Below are 16,209 nucleotides of genomic sequence, written 5' to 3' on the forward strand. Positions count from 1 at the left end.
CTTCTATGTATTGATGGCCATCCCTTCAAGTTCAATAGCTCCATTGCACTAATTCATTTATTTTGAAGGGTAATATAATTAAATAGCAAATTTAAAGTTATTAATTTGCAAAATAATCAAAATTTATCTTAATTTAGTGAAATAACAAAATATACATTACTTTAAGAGAATTGTAAAGCACTAATCCTATTAAAACATGAGTATTTCATTATAGCCTACGTTTCTTTTTCTTTTGAAAAGTAGCCATTACGTTGATGTGGCAGCATAAAAAGCATGATGAAATTCCTCTTTTATTCTTTCTTTATTGTACGATTTTTTTATTTTAATTTTTTTGTCTAGCAGTTACTATTTTATTGTAACGTTGAATACATTAAATAACTGATTTTGTTCCCTTAATGTAGGAAACGATTATTGCTCTTATTTGACACGGTTATTTCCTTCGTATGAATTTGAATTGTTATTTCAGCGTTTTTCTATTTGGTTTATGATTTTTATTCAAATTTATACAATAAATATTCATTATTATAAATAATCGTTAATTATAATAATATATCACTTATATATGGTGGAAGTTATTTAGGGGTAATGAAGTTTTTTTCTCCCGTGGTAATAAATTCACCTGGTTAATAAACATAAATTATCTAAACGGCGGCTAAAATGCAATTTTAAGTTTGAAAATGACTAAAAATCTACACTGCCCTTAATTATTTTGGACAATTTTCTTTTTTTTAAATGGAATCTATAATCTGAAAAAACAGAAATATCTTTAACAACTAAAAAAAAAAACATTAAGACCGAGTAAATAACAAGACAAACGGCTGCTCTCAACTCAAAGGGAACTTCGTTCCACTTCGGATTTTCATTTTTATTTATTACTATTACTAGTTTCTCAATTACGTACATGATTTTTCATGGGGTATGGTATACATGGTATATATATATATTCTAATCTTTAGTATCAAGAGGATCCGAATCAGAGCATCTGTGGAGACGCTTGATGGCTCGAGGTGATGGCTGGTTTGATGATAGGTAGCTTATTTTCTGGGTTGGCAAACACTTCCTCCCTTTGGGGGCGGTTTGCAAAGAGAATCCAGAGAAGGAGACAAAGAAGAACACCGACAGAGACGAGGGCCAAGCCCACGTTCACCACCTTGAGGCGATGGCCCAATGGGCCGCACCGCTGCGAAGTGATGGCCCGAAAAGCGGCCCGAACGAAGTTGCAGTCCTGGAAGCTGAGCAGAGGAGGGGTGTAGTGGTGGAGGGCGTAACTGACATTTACCGCCGCCGTGAGCTCGGAGTACATCTCCGGCGTCAACCTCCCACTTGTCCGGCACGTCCCCGCCACCGTGACTTCGCACGTGAATCCCCGCCAAATCTAGAACAAATATATAAAAAAAAATAAAATAATTAGATTGTTTGTGAAAACTTGACGGCTTGTTTGTCGTTCTTTTATGTTTCTAATTCTTTAAGCACTGTTTTTCCGAAAATGGAAACAAAACCGATTTTCTCGGCACTTCTGTTCTAGAAATAGTTACATTTCAAGGCAAATCCCGAAGATACAAATAAATTTTCAAACAAATATATTCAAGTAAAGAAGAAGAAAAAAAAACATATCACAAAATTATACCTTTTGAAAGAGAAATATAGTAAGATAATTATCAAACAATTTTTGTTGAGTTAGACTAGTTCTATAACAATTATGCAATATTTGGTATTTTTTTTTTTTAATGTACTTACCGAGGACGCATTTGCGAGGGAGACCTCGTGATCACCGCAGCGGTTATCTTTAAGACGGGAATCGAATGGGTAACAAAGCGGCGGCACTGCGGGCCCGGACTGGTTGTAGGACCCACCATTGGCGCTCGAGTATATGAAAGTATTGACCACCGTGACTATGCCGTTGATCGTCTGCTTGCTCTGCCTCAGGGTCTCGCCCGTCGTTCTCTGATCGACACATGGCAGTATGTTGCTCAGCGCAGTCTCAGCCTTCGGGTTTTCGACCCACTCTTCCATCGCCATGCACGTGTCCGATATCGCACTACCAAAAACAAAAACAAAAAAAAAAATTAATTCACAAAAATGAGAGTATTATATACTTATAGGGTTATAAGTTTCTTATATTATATTATATAATATTCCTTACTTGTTGAGGATGACAAAAACTCCACACAGCAAGAATGTAACTGCAACAAGCAACCATCCACTCAATATGAATCTGCAAACCAAAAATGAAATTAGTATTAGATTTGAATCTTGAATTGAGAAACAAATTAAGATATTAAAACTTACATATGGATTGCGTGTTTGTAGCCGAGGATCGACAGAACTGCACAAAGAAAGAAAGACTTACGTGAATGAATTTTTTGAAATAATTATTCATTTATTTATTTCGTACTTACGGAGACCGATGAGAGCTAGGACGAGCATGATAGCAGCCACGGCGATCAAAGCCGAGCGCCTGTAAAATAAAAAAAAAATAAAAAAAAGCAAAAAAAGAATCAGCACATCATCAAACAAGGACGGTATTTTTTTTCCAAAAAGGGAACAAAAAAACACACAGCTCTGTGTACATACACTAGATTGAAGACTTTCTTGATCTCGGCGGAGTTTTGGGCGGTCTTTTGGGTGAGCGTGTTGGCAGCGGAGTCGAGTTGGAGGTTGAGGTCGTCGATGTCGGCCATGGTGTCGGAGGGCAAGAATACGTGGGCCACGTTGATTTGCTTTGCAAGGGACAAATACTGTGTCACGTTCCTCAGGATATCTACCGTGTACTCCGACTGGTTCACCACGTATTTCAGCGTCCCCAGCGCTTCTCTGTGGAACTCGTTCTGCCCCACCGAAAGAACAACGCACCCGACCCTGTAACAAGTTCACAACTCAAAATCATTATTAATTCATCAATATCACCATCAATTAAACAGAAATATTTCCAGAACAAGTGAGTTAAAGAGAATGGACATATATTTAGTAACGCTTTATTTACAGAATATGATTATATGTGTGTGTGTGTGTGTGTGTGTGTGTTAAGTAGGTCACATGACCTTACATCTTTTGTTAATTCCCTTCCATTTTTTTTAGCGTCGGATTATCTACAGGTATTGGGCTCTGTAACCATGCATGAAGTTCCATCTCAAACCGTCATATCTCTTGATAAGCAAAGGCTGAGGGTTCTAGCTCTAAGGCCCGAGGGGTCTTAAGCCCCCTGAATATCATTTTTTTAATAATTTTTATAATTCAATTTATGAAGAAAAAAAAATTCATAAAATATTTCACATTAGCTCCCCATGAGAATTTTTATTTAGAAATAGACCCCTAAAACACTACTCAGTCTCCGGCCTAGTTGCTAAGTCCCTTCTGCTCGTTAAAGCCTATCGGAGTCTAAAACCGTGCTAAATACTATGTGGTTACGGATGACTATGCACATCTTATTTAAGTCATTTCATCTTTTCTATGAGATGGTTATCAGTTCCAAACACGCTCTTCGTTAGTACCAAACTAGCCTCTGAGTCTCGAAAGAAAACCGGTCCAGAGAGAGACTTACGCGGCGGCGCAGGTGAAGAGTAAGAGCAAGATCAAACAGATGCGTTGAGAAAGGCGCGGTCGTTTCTCCTTTAAGCTTATCTTCCACCCGAAGCAATAATGAACGACGAGAACCACGCCGAACGAAACAAACCACAGGACGGCGATGACGAAAGCAGCGGCGCCCGTGAATCCTACAGACTGTTCAAACAAAAAAACAAAAAACAAAATGTGAAAAAAAAAAAAAAAAAGTTTTGATCAGTGAAAGGTGACCGAACCCTCTAATGGTTCTTGGGTTCATGTAATTCATTCCTCCATAGTCGACACATAAACCGTGCCATAATTTAATCAGGGAGACATGAGTTAAGACTTAAAACACAAAAAAAAAGGACAGAGGATTCATATTTTACACTGGATTCAGTATAAGATTACAAAAAAAAAAAAAAAAAAAAAAACTGAGAAAGAGGAAAAAAGGGAAAAGGACTTACAGCCCAGTAATGGGTGTTGGTGATGTCCCAGCCGAGGCGGTATCGCCGGAAGCCTCGGAGAATGTCGGGCCGGTCGGTCCGGCTCGCCGCCAATGCCAGCGTGGCTCGGCCATCTGACGTGGCGGGGCCCGGAGCCGAAGCGATCTCCGAGATTTCATTCTTCCACAGCCCAAGATTTTGTTCCCCTGAAAAGAGATACGGTCCCAAACCAATCAGAGACCTATTCAAGATATATAATCACAGACCAGAAAAAACAAAGCTAGTCTTCTTACCACTACTAATTAGGGATTTGGCCATATATTAAAAAACAAAACAAACTGTCACATCAGAAGAGGATCTTTGAAACAAACAGAAACTAAGGTTGGCCGGTGAAATTCATTCGGGGATAAAATTAAACTTGATCATGAAAAAAAAAAAAAAAAACATAACGAACCTATGATGAATTGACGGTGGTGCTTGATATCATCTCCGTTTTCAGCGGAGACAGAGCTGATCGAAAAGCTCAAACCCAGAAGCAACGACGACAACAATGAAAGGCATGGTGTCGATAGCTTCTTCTTCACCTTCATTTGCCGTTTCTATCTTCTTCTTTCTTTTTTTTATTGTTTCTCTGTCTTAAAAACAAAAATAATATCTGAGGCACAAATCCCGAGATTAAAACAAGCCCATTTTAATAAGCTTCGATTCTCTCTGGCAACCCCAAATCTCAAAACTCTGATCGAGAAAAAAGAGGAGAGAGTTTTCAGCTCAGGGATTTGGTTTAGTTAGTGTGTTCACATTCTCGTTTTTGTCGACTCGTTTCACTCCTTCTCTTATATACACACACATATATATAAGAGAAGGAGATTGAAGACTAGAGAGAGAGTGTGCGTGACATAGTTGTGGGGTAAGAAAGTCTACAGAGAGAAGAAGAGTGAAAGTGGGAAATAGATTTATTATTAGATTCTAAAGATTGATGGACTTTGGAGTGAGAGAGAGAGAGAGAGAGAGAGAGTTTTTTTTTTTTTTTTTTGGTTTAGCTCTCATAAGCTATAACGCGCCTACATTATGACATTACTCTCTCTCTCTCTCTCCCTCTCTCAATTTCTTTTTTGTATTATTATTTGTACAATTTATTTATACATCTTCTGATTCCATGCTTGCTACTTTAATCTCTCTCTTTTTTTTTCTTTTTTTTTTTATATCAGGACTGCTTTAATCTCTTTTATTTTCGCCGCTGCTCCTTTTTGCTTACGATTCGATTGCGTGTTAATTTCTCATCCGTGTAACGATTTCTAAAAGACATAATTTATGCCATAAATCCATGGTACTTCGAAAATGATAAAAATCTTTTTTCATGAATGTATTATTTTGACTATAATGATCATTTGTTTTTGACGCAAGTGATATATATATATATATATATATATATATATATATATATATATATATGTGTGTGTGTGTGTGTATGTTTGGTAATAGTGATTCACATTAAGTAATTAGCTGTCAAATAAACTTAAAATTCAATATTATTGAGAATAGCATAATCCCATATACCTTTCTTTCCATACAAGTATTTAATTGTTCAATTGTGATAAATGAGTTCGAAATGGATCAGAAACAGGTCTTTATTTGTTATATCGATTCGAGTTGTTTATGTGTACGTATCTGAAGTATAAAGTAAAATTTTATTTGAAGTTCATATAAAGTAAATTGAATTTTAATTAAATTAAAACGGAAGGCACTGTATTTTAAGTTATTCCAATTTAATTATTGTACGGTTTTTATTACAATATATATATATATATATATAACAGTCTAAATATTTAGAAAGATACAAAATGAACAATTGATTTTGAATACCTAGCTCAAACTTATATTTTTATAATAAATTAATACCCAAAATTAAACTGATGAAATAAATTGAGCATACTTAAATGAGTGCTTGAAAATCATATAAATTAATTGAATAGATGTACGTTTTGTCATCATAAAATTGACCGTTGTGCTGTCTTGTTTCCAGTATCAAGCTATTATATATGTACACTGTCTTGTGCGTTGGAATTGTGGGCATGAGATTTGCGTGCTTTCCTAGAGAATGAATTAACCCATTATAAACCCATAATTAGGAAACAAATTATAAATAAATGGGATCACCGACCGAACGAAGTTAGTGAGGGCTCTGATATCGAGACAAATGGGACAAAGGAGAGATAGAACGACATGTCGTTGCCACACTAAAGTGTTTTAGTTGTGTAGTTTGCTATCGAAAATTATGGCAAAGATACACTATATAGTGTTTTAGTTGTGTAGTTTGTTATCGAAAATTATGGCAAAGATCTTCAATCGGATGTGTTAAGGTGCACTGTGAACATCAGTTGTCTCAGGTTCGTCTGTGTCAAATAATTAAATAAATTATAACATTGGACAAAAGTTTGAGATGGGTGGTTTCCGCGTGGAGACTTTTGGCCCATATTGATGACTTTAATATTTGGAGAAAAAAAAAATTGACGCAAAAATGCTTAAAAATTTTACGTTGGATACATGTAGTTACCCTATCTTTTTTTCGTGTAAAATATCTAAAATTAAGTTTTAATTATAACGTTACAGAAGTTAGATTTAAAGTTTAATTCTAAATAATAAAATTTAAAATTATGGAAGTTAGATTTATGTTTGGATCATTGAAACATAAAAATTATAGAAATTAAATAAAAACTTTTTATTGCAAACACCCGTTCGATGTTTTTATGCACGACGGGACTAAGTCATAGTGAAGATGACAACGACCGCGAAAAAAAAAAAAAAAAAACTTCCTGTAATAATAAATGTGATAGAAGTCGACGAAGTCATAAAAAATAAAATAGACCTTCCAAAATATAAGTCCATCACCAAGGTCTCATATCTTAAAAGAGGAGACGAAATAAAAAAAATTTAAACCCTAACAATTGTTTGTGGGGAAGGAAAAAAAGAGAGCGACTAAGATTTTAGAGCGTTCCAAACAACATCCGCAATTTTTTTTCTCCTTTTATGTGTGAAAAAGGATTGAAAGTTTACTGCTTTCTCATTTTTTTTAATTATAAAGATAAATAAAACCCATGAAAGGATTGGAAAATGAATGATGAAGGAAAGTTACAACTTCTTATACAATTTGTGTGCACCAAATAAAGTGATTTTCTTTGTCAAATCCAAGACACCATGAAGCAAAGTATCTCCTTTATAGATCCATGAAAGCATATTCTATCTTATTTGCATGGCTCTGGAATTTACTGGATTTAAAAGTACACAAAATATCAATTAATAAGTATTATATACATATATATGTATATATATACACTACTAAACTATATCACAATGCTTTATAATTGAAATTTAACTCTGCAACGCATATAAAAATATATATGATACGAAATTATAAGTATCTTATATATAATATGTAACATCATATTTCCATGGTGTAAACGTATGGATATATATATATATATATATATATATATATATATATATATATATATTATAAAGTCTACTAGTTATATAATCATATTTACACTTTCACATTATTATATAACTAACATTTCATAAATACTAAATAAATGATCACATCCTGTATTTACACGCGTAAATTGACGTAATTATTTTATCATTTTATTTAAATAAAAAAGTAAACCAATAATATCACAGTCATATTTGTGAATATTTAAATAGGACTAGTTACCTTATTCATTATATTATATACTACCTAACCTTTTGCTAACCTGCTTAATTAAGATGCCCATAGAATTCATGCTCAAGACAAAACGAAAAAGTGAGTAGAAATGAATAAATTACAACAATAATAATAGTATTTATTTTATTTTTATATTATGGGGAAAAAAAAGCTAAAGCAAAAGCATGATTTGGAAGAAAGGAAGCATTGAGTGCGATAAGCTCATTTATTATTTATCATGCACCGATTTATTGGGTCCCATCACCTCCACCGATCCGAACGACCAAAAGACAAAACCAATTGCTACGTAATTCTCTATACGCTGCCATCAATAGCGATGTGCGTCTATAATATGGCAAACTTCTCTTAAAATACTCTATAAATCATTATTTTTTACAATATCTATTTATAAATTTATTATTGACATGACATTTTTTTTCGAAATAAAATAATTTCATGCTTTCCGTATAACCATATGAGTTTATCTTCAGAGTGACCATTTACCAATAATTATAAATTTATCAACAATTAGAATAAAACTTAATTAACACATGAATATGGTTAATCTTCTGTTCTTGTGACTTAAAAAACAATTATGATATAATCTAAACCTTTGCGTTTGGAACTGGAAGAAATCTGAACAAAATGTTTGTCCTATTCCGAAAATCTATGACGAAATTATGTTCCGTGGTTAAACATTAATCACGGTTCCGATTCTGTCAACGTAGTAGGAACCTGATACCGGTGAGGATAAATGAATATATATATATATATATATATATATATATATATATATATATATATATATATTTAAACTATTGGATTATATCTGTTGGAGATGTAATGCCTCAAAGGATAGATTTTTTTTATCCTTTCGAGTGAAAAAAAATAATTAATAATCAACTCCTAATCCCTAATCGATCTCTTTTATATATAAAACTTATTTCCTAATTTTCTCTTTACAACTAAATCAATATCTCTCAATTTCCATTAAAACTCTCCCAAATCCTCTACTCTAATTTCTCAACTTTTATTATATCGTTGTAGTAGAATCACTCTATTGTATGAAATATTTATAACATTTTTTATTTTGTGTTTGTGTAAACCCATATTATATTTGTTAGTCACAGGATTCTTTTGTCGTCAATCACATAATCACATGTTTGTCATTTATAAACTACAATTTTTTAGGTCCGAGATCCGAATATATCAGCAAGAATAACATGAATTATCGCAGATGCATTACTCGCACTAGTTATGGTACTAGTGGTGAGTGGTGACACACGTACGTATAGATTTTACGTATATCTATACGTACAAAAGTAATAGTCCTTTGTCGATCATATATACTTAAAACTTCATTTCCCTCAACCACTCACACACACACACACACACACGCCATAACTAGCAATCAGAATGATTTTACGTATACATTGCATTGATTTAGCTTGGCTTACCCTTTTTAAACGGATAGGTTTGAAGTCTATATAAAAAAACAAACGCCAGATATACTTGCAAATATAAACCTATATCGAGAAAGAAAAAAAAATTATACCGTCATATATTCCAGATAAGAATAGTTTAGTGAACTAACTGTGGTGTAAAGAGAACAAATTCACTAATGCCAACATGAACATCATCACCAAGAGTACTATATAGTATAAGCTGATTAGTACGATATATATATATATATATATATATATATATATATATATTATATTATTATATATATGCATATATGTAATGTAGTTGTTGTTTCTTTCTCAAATTAGGTAAAAAGAAACACAACTGGTACGTAACGCTATAACTGCTGCCATATGTTATATAAACAAATCGTAGTTTTATTCCTCGATTTTTCTATCTGCTCCCAGTGACGCTTCAAATGCGACCGATCAGATTTATATTATTTGTATTCTTATGTTTCTTGTACATTACATACATCATAGTATATATGTTAGTAAAATTAGTCGATTTCATATTGCTAGTTAAAACCTTTTATCGCAGCCACGTCACGCCACCGATTTTGGTAGTCCTCCCCGTACAGTCTAGAGTATATGTGATATTTGACTAACCTTCGTGGTATCTCGTAGTTGTATGACATTTGCGTTAAATTTATAATTTAACATATATTTTAAGTGGCAAATTTGTAGTATTTGTACAATTTTTGAAGTATACAACGAGAGATGTTCAAACCACTCGTACGGGCGAGCAAAATGTGGGATACCATGCAGGATACTTCTATCCCGCGCGTTATTTCAAACCTAGGCTAAACCATAATATTTGATAGAGTAATTGATTTGATAATAATTGCAATTGTAATTAATTAACATAGATCATATTTACAGCGCACAATTTTATCTAAGTCCCATTACCTCTTTCACATGTTATCTCAATCGATCACATTTAAAATAATATTGCTGTGATCACTATCGATAGTCTCTCATCAACCACTTGTGTGTAACCCACTAAAATTAGGAAAATTTGACTAAGTATACCTAAAACTAATTAAATTATTTAATTAGACTTGGTGATTTCATTGTTACGTATCTAAATTTTTGACACACATTTTGGGAGAAAAAGACTGTTATTGACATATATCCTCTCATCTAGTCATCAGTCCGCATCGTTGATGTAGTCATCGGATGGTAAAAAAAATAACTATAAATCAATAACGGAGCCAATTAAAGTTCAACGGGGTTTATGCCCCTCTCAAATTGTCTTTCTTTATATATATATATATATATATATATATATATATATATATATTACCTAAATTTTTAAAAAAAAATTCTCTATTTTTACTTTGAAATTTTACAAATTAACTCATTCGAAAAAAATTCACCGTAGCCTCCCATAAATTTAGAGTATAGCTTCAACCCTGCTATAAATATAATCGGACATCATCAAAAAAAATTATTGGTTCTCATCAGACTTAGCTTGAGTTTCATGAATTATTTGTTACATTTCATCGCGTCTTATCGACCAATAATCATATGAAAACGCATTAGACATCATCAAAAAGCATTAGAAATTATTGGATAAGCCCCATAAATTCAAAAATAATTTTTCAGTTAAGGCGTTCGATTTCAACACCAAACTATATAAAACTTCAACAAAAATCATATTAGTTAAGTGAACAAAATAAATAAAAACACCTATATAATAACAATTATATTATGCTCAATCTAACATACTAAACATTTATAATCTGAAATATTTTTTATTTATTTAAATTTGTTTTTGTCACTGATAGGAATTCCACATTGAAATTGAATGAGAACTAACAAGTGTTTATAAAAGTCATGAGTTACTACTCTCATTCTCAATTGATTTTGAGATGGAACCTCATAATATATTTCCACATCGTATTAGAGCCCATAAAGTCCAAACGGGTATCCGATCTAATCGTTGAGATTCAGCTCAAAATGAATGAATGCAAAGAGCCGTCATCTTGAGCGGAGATGTTAGGAATTCCACATTAAAAGTCAATAGAAACTATATCAAGAGTTTATAAAGGTCATGGAGTTACTCCTCTTAATAATTTCACTTGGTTTTTATTTGTAATCTCATGATACTCTTACCGTGTCACCGGAGAAGGAAGAGCATTATATCTTTATTGGAACTCTGCAGCCGCCATTGGAGAGAGAGAGAGAGAGAGAGTTTAGTTTAATAGGTTAAAAATGTATTTTTGTCTTAAAAATGGTTAAAAAAATAGAAAAGTAACTATAAGACTAAAATGCCTAATCAAGCAATTAAAGTATGCTCAATCAAATTTGCTAAAAACATTTCTCGAGCTACAAGTTAAACGAAAGATACTAAACATATTTTTACAGTTCTTAATATTTTTTTTTTTTTTTTTTTTTTTTAATGTTGTTAAACTAGAAACTCTTTATTTCTGGAATTTGATAAGCAATATAAAAATAAAAGAGAAAAAAAATATCTACTCGATTTCAGATAATTAATCTCTATCTCGAATTAAATTCATATAGAAACATGTAACTGCTCGTGAATTATTTTTCTCTGTCTCTTTTCTACCCGTTCACAATACACTTTATCATTATTGTCCTCATTTGTACAAAATTCCAACAGTATATATACATATAGGACACATATGCATGTGATAACGTGGATACGATATAATATATATAGTTTGAATTATTTAGCAAGCGACTATAAGATTTGAGAAAACCGATACACCTCTTGATCTAGAAGTATAAGAAAATAAATAATTATTTTAAGTTAGTTGTGATTAATTGAAATTCCTCGAAACTTAATAGGTTCCAATTAATTTTACCTGAAAATGTAGTTAGTTAAAAATGGTTACAACATATTAATAATGAAAGTATTGTTTGTTTACCTAAACCTCCATCCTCGATGATATTTTTATAGATGTAACTCAATGGTGGGGCTAATACGACTCAAGATCAGATTGGATACTAAAAAAAAATTATTCGTTGAGTGGTTTGTCTAAGCACATTCATTGTCAATTTGGCACCGAATATGCAGAAAGTTATATGCATATATATCCCCAAATCAATATTCTCTCCACTACATTTTGACCAAATTGAGGAAAAATATTACGCCTATAGTAAAGTATTAATAAAAGAGTACTGTACTATGTACCCAACAACATAAAGTCCAGAAAATTATAAGACACAAATTTAGTGTATTTGAGTATTTTATGTTTCCTTCGAGAGAGTCAAATGTGAAGCACGTTTGATAAGATATAGACTTAAAACTCTGTTTTTATTAACTTTTAAATTTTAATAGGTGAAAGAAAGTTAGGTTTTGTTCACAAATATTGTTATGGAAATGCCTTGAATAAGATTCTCGCGTGTATTATTTTGTGTATACATGAAACAGTTTGGGGATATGTAAAATATCTCCGGCAACGTTTTTTATTTTTTATTTTTAATAAAGACTGAATGGAAAAGCTATACAATCAGCACACACGAATTTACATGAGCCCCCTTCTCAATTTTTTTGTTTATATTTTTGGCTCATTTAAATTACCCTAAAAAGTTTACAAATTAACTCCATCTGAGATTTTTTTTCCAAATTTGCTTTTCCTGAATTTATTTTTTCAAATTTGCCCTTTTGAGTTAGTTTTTTTTTTTGCTCCGTCACTTTACCATGGTCCATGTATAGAGTCTATAGACTATAAACGATAAAGTGTTGTATGTCACCTTTATTATTTTGTATCATCAACCACAGTTTCATAAAGATCTATGAATCTATCAAATTTGAAGATTTTTTTTTAAAAAATATTTTTATTATATATGCTGTGTACTTGACCTGTCTCAGTAAAACACGAGCAAAAGTGTAAAACAAAGCTCTATAAGTGTCTCCATATACATTTTTTTTTATATACGAACTAGGTTATGTGAGAAATTTGAAACAATGATCAAATTTGAAAGTTTCGAGTTTTATATACTGCGCAGAATAATATACTAACTTGCTCGGACAGATGGAAAAATATCAAAGAAATTAAATAACTTGTGTCACCTTTGATTGCTCAATTTAAAGTCTTCTTCACTAATTAAGTAAAACAAAAGCAAAAAAGTCATATATAAGATAAATTATTATACGCCTTTTGGGGGGTGTTTCCTGTATGTGTCCCCATATATCTCATTGCATGTTTCATGGTGATTGGTCTTGATTTAAAGCATGTAATTGACATTCATGGCTCTTAATTCCTTACGAGAGAAGCAAACAATTGTTACACTTACACCACGCAAACGCAAAGCCATTTTCGACACGACTCTTTTGCTGCATTGCATTTGGTATTGAATAGAAAAAATGAATAATATGAGGATTGGAATGTAAAACAAAATTTAACTTCATTAGGAAAATATATTTCAATTTAAAAACAGGAAATAAAATTAGTAATAATTGAGTCTGATATATTTATAAATATACATATATTTGATGCGTCGCATTTCTTTCTATAATTTTAATTTTTTTAGTCAAAATAATCATTTGAAACTAATTGATTAGAAAAATAATCGAAGTTTCAAATTTTCAGCAAAATAACTAAAATTACGTTATCAAATATTTTCTTATATCAAAATTAATTTTTTTTTACAATTATCATAAGTAATTTATCACTTAAAAAAATATTAATCCTAAGATTATTATTATTTTTTTAAACTTGATTATTGCATATTTTGACTATTCCTCTACTCTTAGAAAATTTTTGACTATTTTAAATCGATTATTTAGCCAAATCACTTTTTTCTTTTTTAAAGGCCAAGTATGATTTCTAATATGGTTGCTTTTTTTAAATTTTAACACAGTTATTGTCTTTCTTTACGCATAATATGAGAGGAAGCACAATATATTACAATTCTCTTATAATTTTTCCCTATAATTTCTCTCCACTCCAACATGTTATTCACCACAAACACAAAAATTCATTATATATATTGGAAATTTATCACTACATCAACCATCATTTATTAAATACATTTAACATTGCCTTTTTAAATTATTAGATATTGATGATAATTCAGACGTCATAATTTTTTTTGGCATTTTATTAGGAATTCACATGTCATCATTAAGACTAACATGTTATGGTATGCAGTGTTCAATCATATCACGATGGAAGGGTCATCAATAGGTATGAGTGAGATATACATACATATTATCTTACTTATATAACTCTACGGGAGTATGAGAATTAGTATATTTAAAAAAAAGTAATTTTCAGGAATCTTTTTCTTTTTAGGGCGTAACATTGAATAAAATTTTATTCAACTGCAATTTGATGCATATGAACCAAAATGTGAGGAGTTCTACGCAAAAGACTAAAAAAAATGTCTATGTGAAAATTGTACACATTTTTATATTTTTTTTTTCTTGTGATTTTAACTCACATCTATTTCTTTTTACAATTTATTTTTAAAATATCTCATTATGGTCTTTGTTTGACTACGGAATGGATTTATCTTAGATTTGAGTGAAGAAAAAAATAATTAATTTTGTGTTATGTAAACTATGTGGGCCTAAAACCTACATTTCAACAATAAAGTTTTGGGCTCAAAACCACACTTTTAGCCCAACAACTTAGCCTGGTTGATTTTTTTTTTTTTTTTTTTTTTTTGGAAAATAGTGGGTATTAAACTCACGACCTCTATTTTAGAGGTGATGTAGAATTACCAACTAGGCTTATAAATATCTTATGAGTCTAGAATCATAAACAAATACTATTATATTTTGGGATAATAAAGTCAGTAACCCAATATCTCTCTCTTTTTAAAAAATAATTAAAATTTCGATTTATTAAGAAAATAATCTACCAGACCGAAATAAATTAAATTAAATATTTTAATTAATTTAATTAATTTTGGCCCGATGAGCTATTTTCTTAATAAAATTAAATTTTGGCTAGAATTTATAAAGAAGTTAAGAGATTGGCTAGTTGCAATAAATTCTTCAATATATTTTTCTGTTATATATACATGTATATATATACATATTTGGATTATAATTACAACCATGTTTGGGAAGAACCACTAAATACACATAGAACACCCAATTATTGTTCCATTGATATACATATGATTATAACATTTATATATTGTTTTCTTTCATAGAAAAATATATTTAAATTAAACTGGTTCAAGCACAATATTGAAAGTTTACGCTTACTACAAATTTGAAAATGAAAATTGCAATTTATGGAACAACCACTATTTAGGATGAACAACCGCAAAATACAAATTGAAAAACACCAAAATATATTCAGGTTAAACGTTAAGTTTTGACTATTTATACATTCATCCTTACATTCTATTATAATTTTTATTTGTAATTGTACTCAATGGTAAGCACTTTAACCCTTTTATAATTTTTACGCTTACGTTTGGTTTACTTGAAAATTACATAAAAAAAATTAGTTGAAATGAGTTTTTTAATCACAATTTTAAATACAAATAAATACTTGGAAGTCCATATCTAAATTGTAATTTAGAGAACAATCGGTGGTTTTTTCATTAATATTCATATTAATTTAACACTTATATTTTGTTTTCTTGTAAATAGAAAAAAAATTATATATTTAAATTGAACTGATTTAATCATAACATAAATTACGCTTACTAAAAATTCACAAGCGATAATTGCAATGTATGGAACAAGCACTATCTAGGACTAACAACCGCTAGATGTATATAGAAGAACCGGTGGTTTATTCCAAAACCCATAATGATTTTAAAAATAAAATACTAACATTTATGTAATTATAATCGAAGAGTTAAGTATGACCATCCCAACAATTTTCCTAAATTTTATTATATATACATATATACATTTTTTTAATCTAGATCAACACTTTAATACTTATATGAATATGAGACATATATAGTTTACATGCAAATCATTCAAAAATATATTTTAAACGAGTTCATTTAGCAACATTATTAAACTTATTTGTTAAGAATTACATATCAAGCATTTTAATTTAGAGAACAACCACACTTTACAACCACTGGCAAGTGCACGCCATCAAAAGGTTGA

At 30.9% G+C, this 16,209-nt stretch overlaps 1 protein-coding gene across 1 annotated transcript; it reads right to left on the reverse strand.

Annotated features, from left to right (window-relative positions):
• Window positions 1–762: 762 nt before the first annotated feature.
• Window positions 763–4,964, reverse strand: LOC149384032 (uncharacterized). The gene is made up of 9 exons (XM_089629189.1): window positions 4,441–4,964; window positions 4,008–4,192; window positions 3,542–3,720; window positions 2,575–2,859; window positions 2,400–2,458; window positions 2,290–2,326; window positions 2,144–2,215; window positions 1,738–2,038; window positions 763–1,375 (listed from the first exon to the last, which is right to left on the reverse strand). Exons 1-9 carry the CDS (start codon window positions 4,574–4,576, stop codon window positions 974–976), a joined length of 1,656 nt encoding a protein of 551 aa, XP_089485315.1. The 5' UTR covers window positions 4,577–4,964; the 3' UTR covers window positions 763–973.
• Window positions 4,965–16,209: the final 11,245 nt, after the last annotated feature.

Source organism: Urtica dioica, chromosome 10, assembly GCF_054948205.1.
Source record: "Urtica dioica subsp. dioica isolate 48M chromosome 10, U.dioica_male_clone48M_v1_H2, whole genome shotgun sequence".
NCBI classification, from domain to species: Eukaryota; Viridiplantae; Streptophyta; class Magnoliopsida; order Rosales; family Urticaceae; genus Urtica; species Urtica dioica.

What these genes read in the sequence shown, in the direction of transcription:
- LOC149384032 (XM_089629189.1), bottom strand. Translation starts at nt 4,576, where the DNA reads ATGAAGGTGAAGAAGAAGCTATCGACACCATGCCTTTCATTGTTGTCG. An exon ending in CCACCGTCAATTCATCATAG is followed by an intron (nt 4,193 to 4,440) that starts GTTCGTTATGTT and finishes ATCTCTTTTCAG; the next exon opens with GGGAACAAAATCTTGGGCTG. An exon ending in CTCTTCACCTGCGCCGCCGC is followed by an intron (nt 2,860 to 3,541) that starts GTAAGTCTCTCT and finishes AACTTGTTACAG; the next exon opens with GGTCGGGTGCGTTGTTCTTT.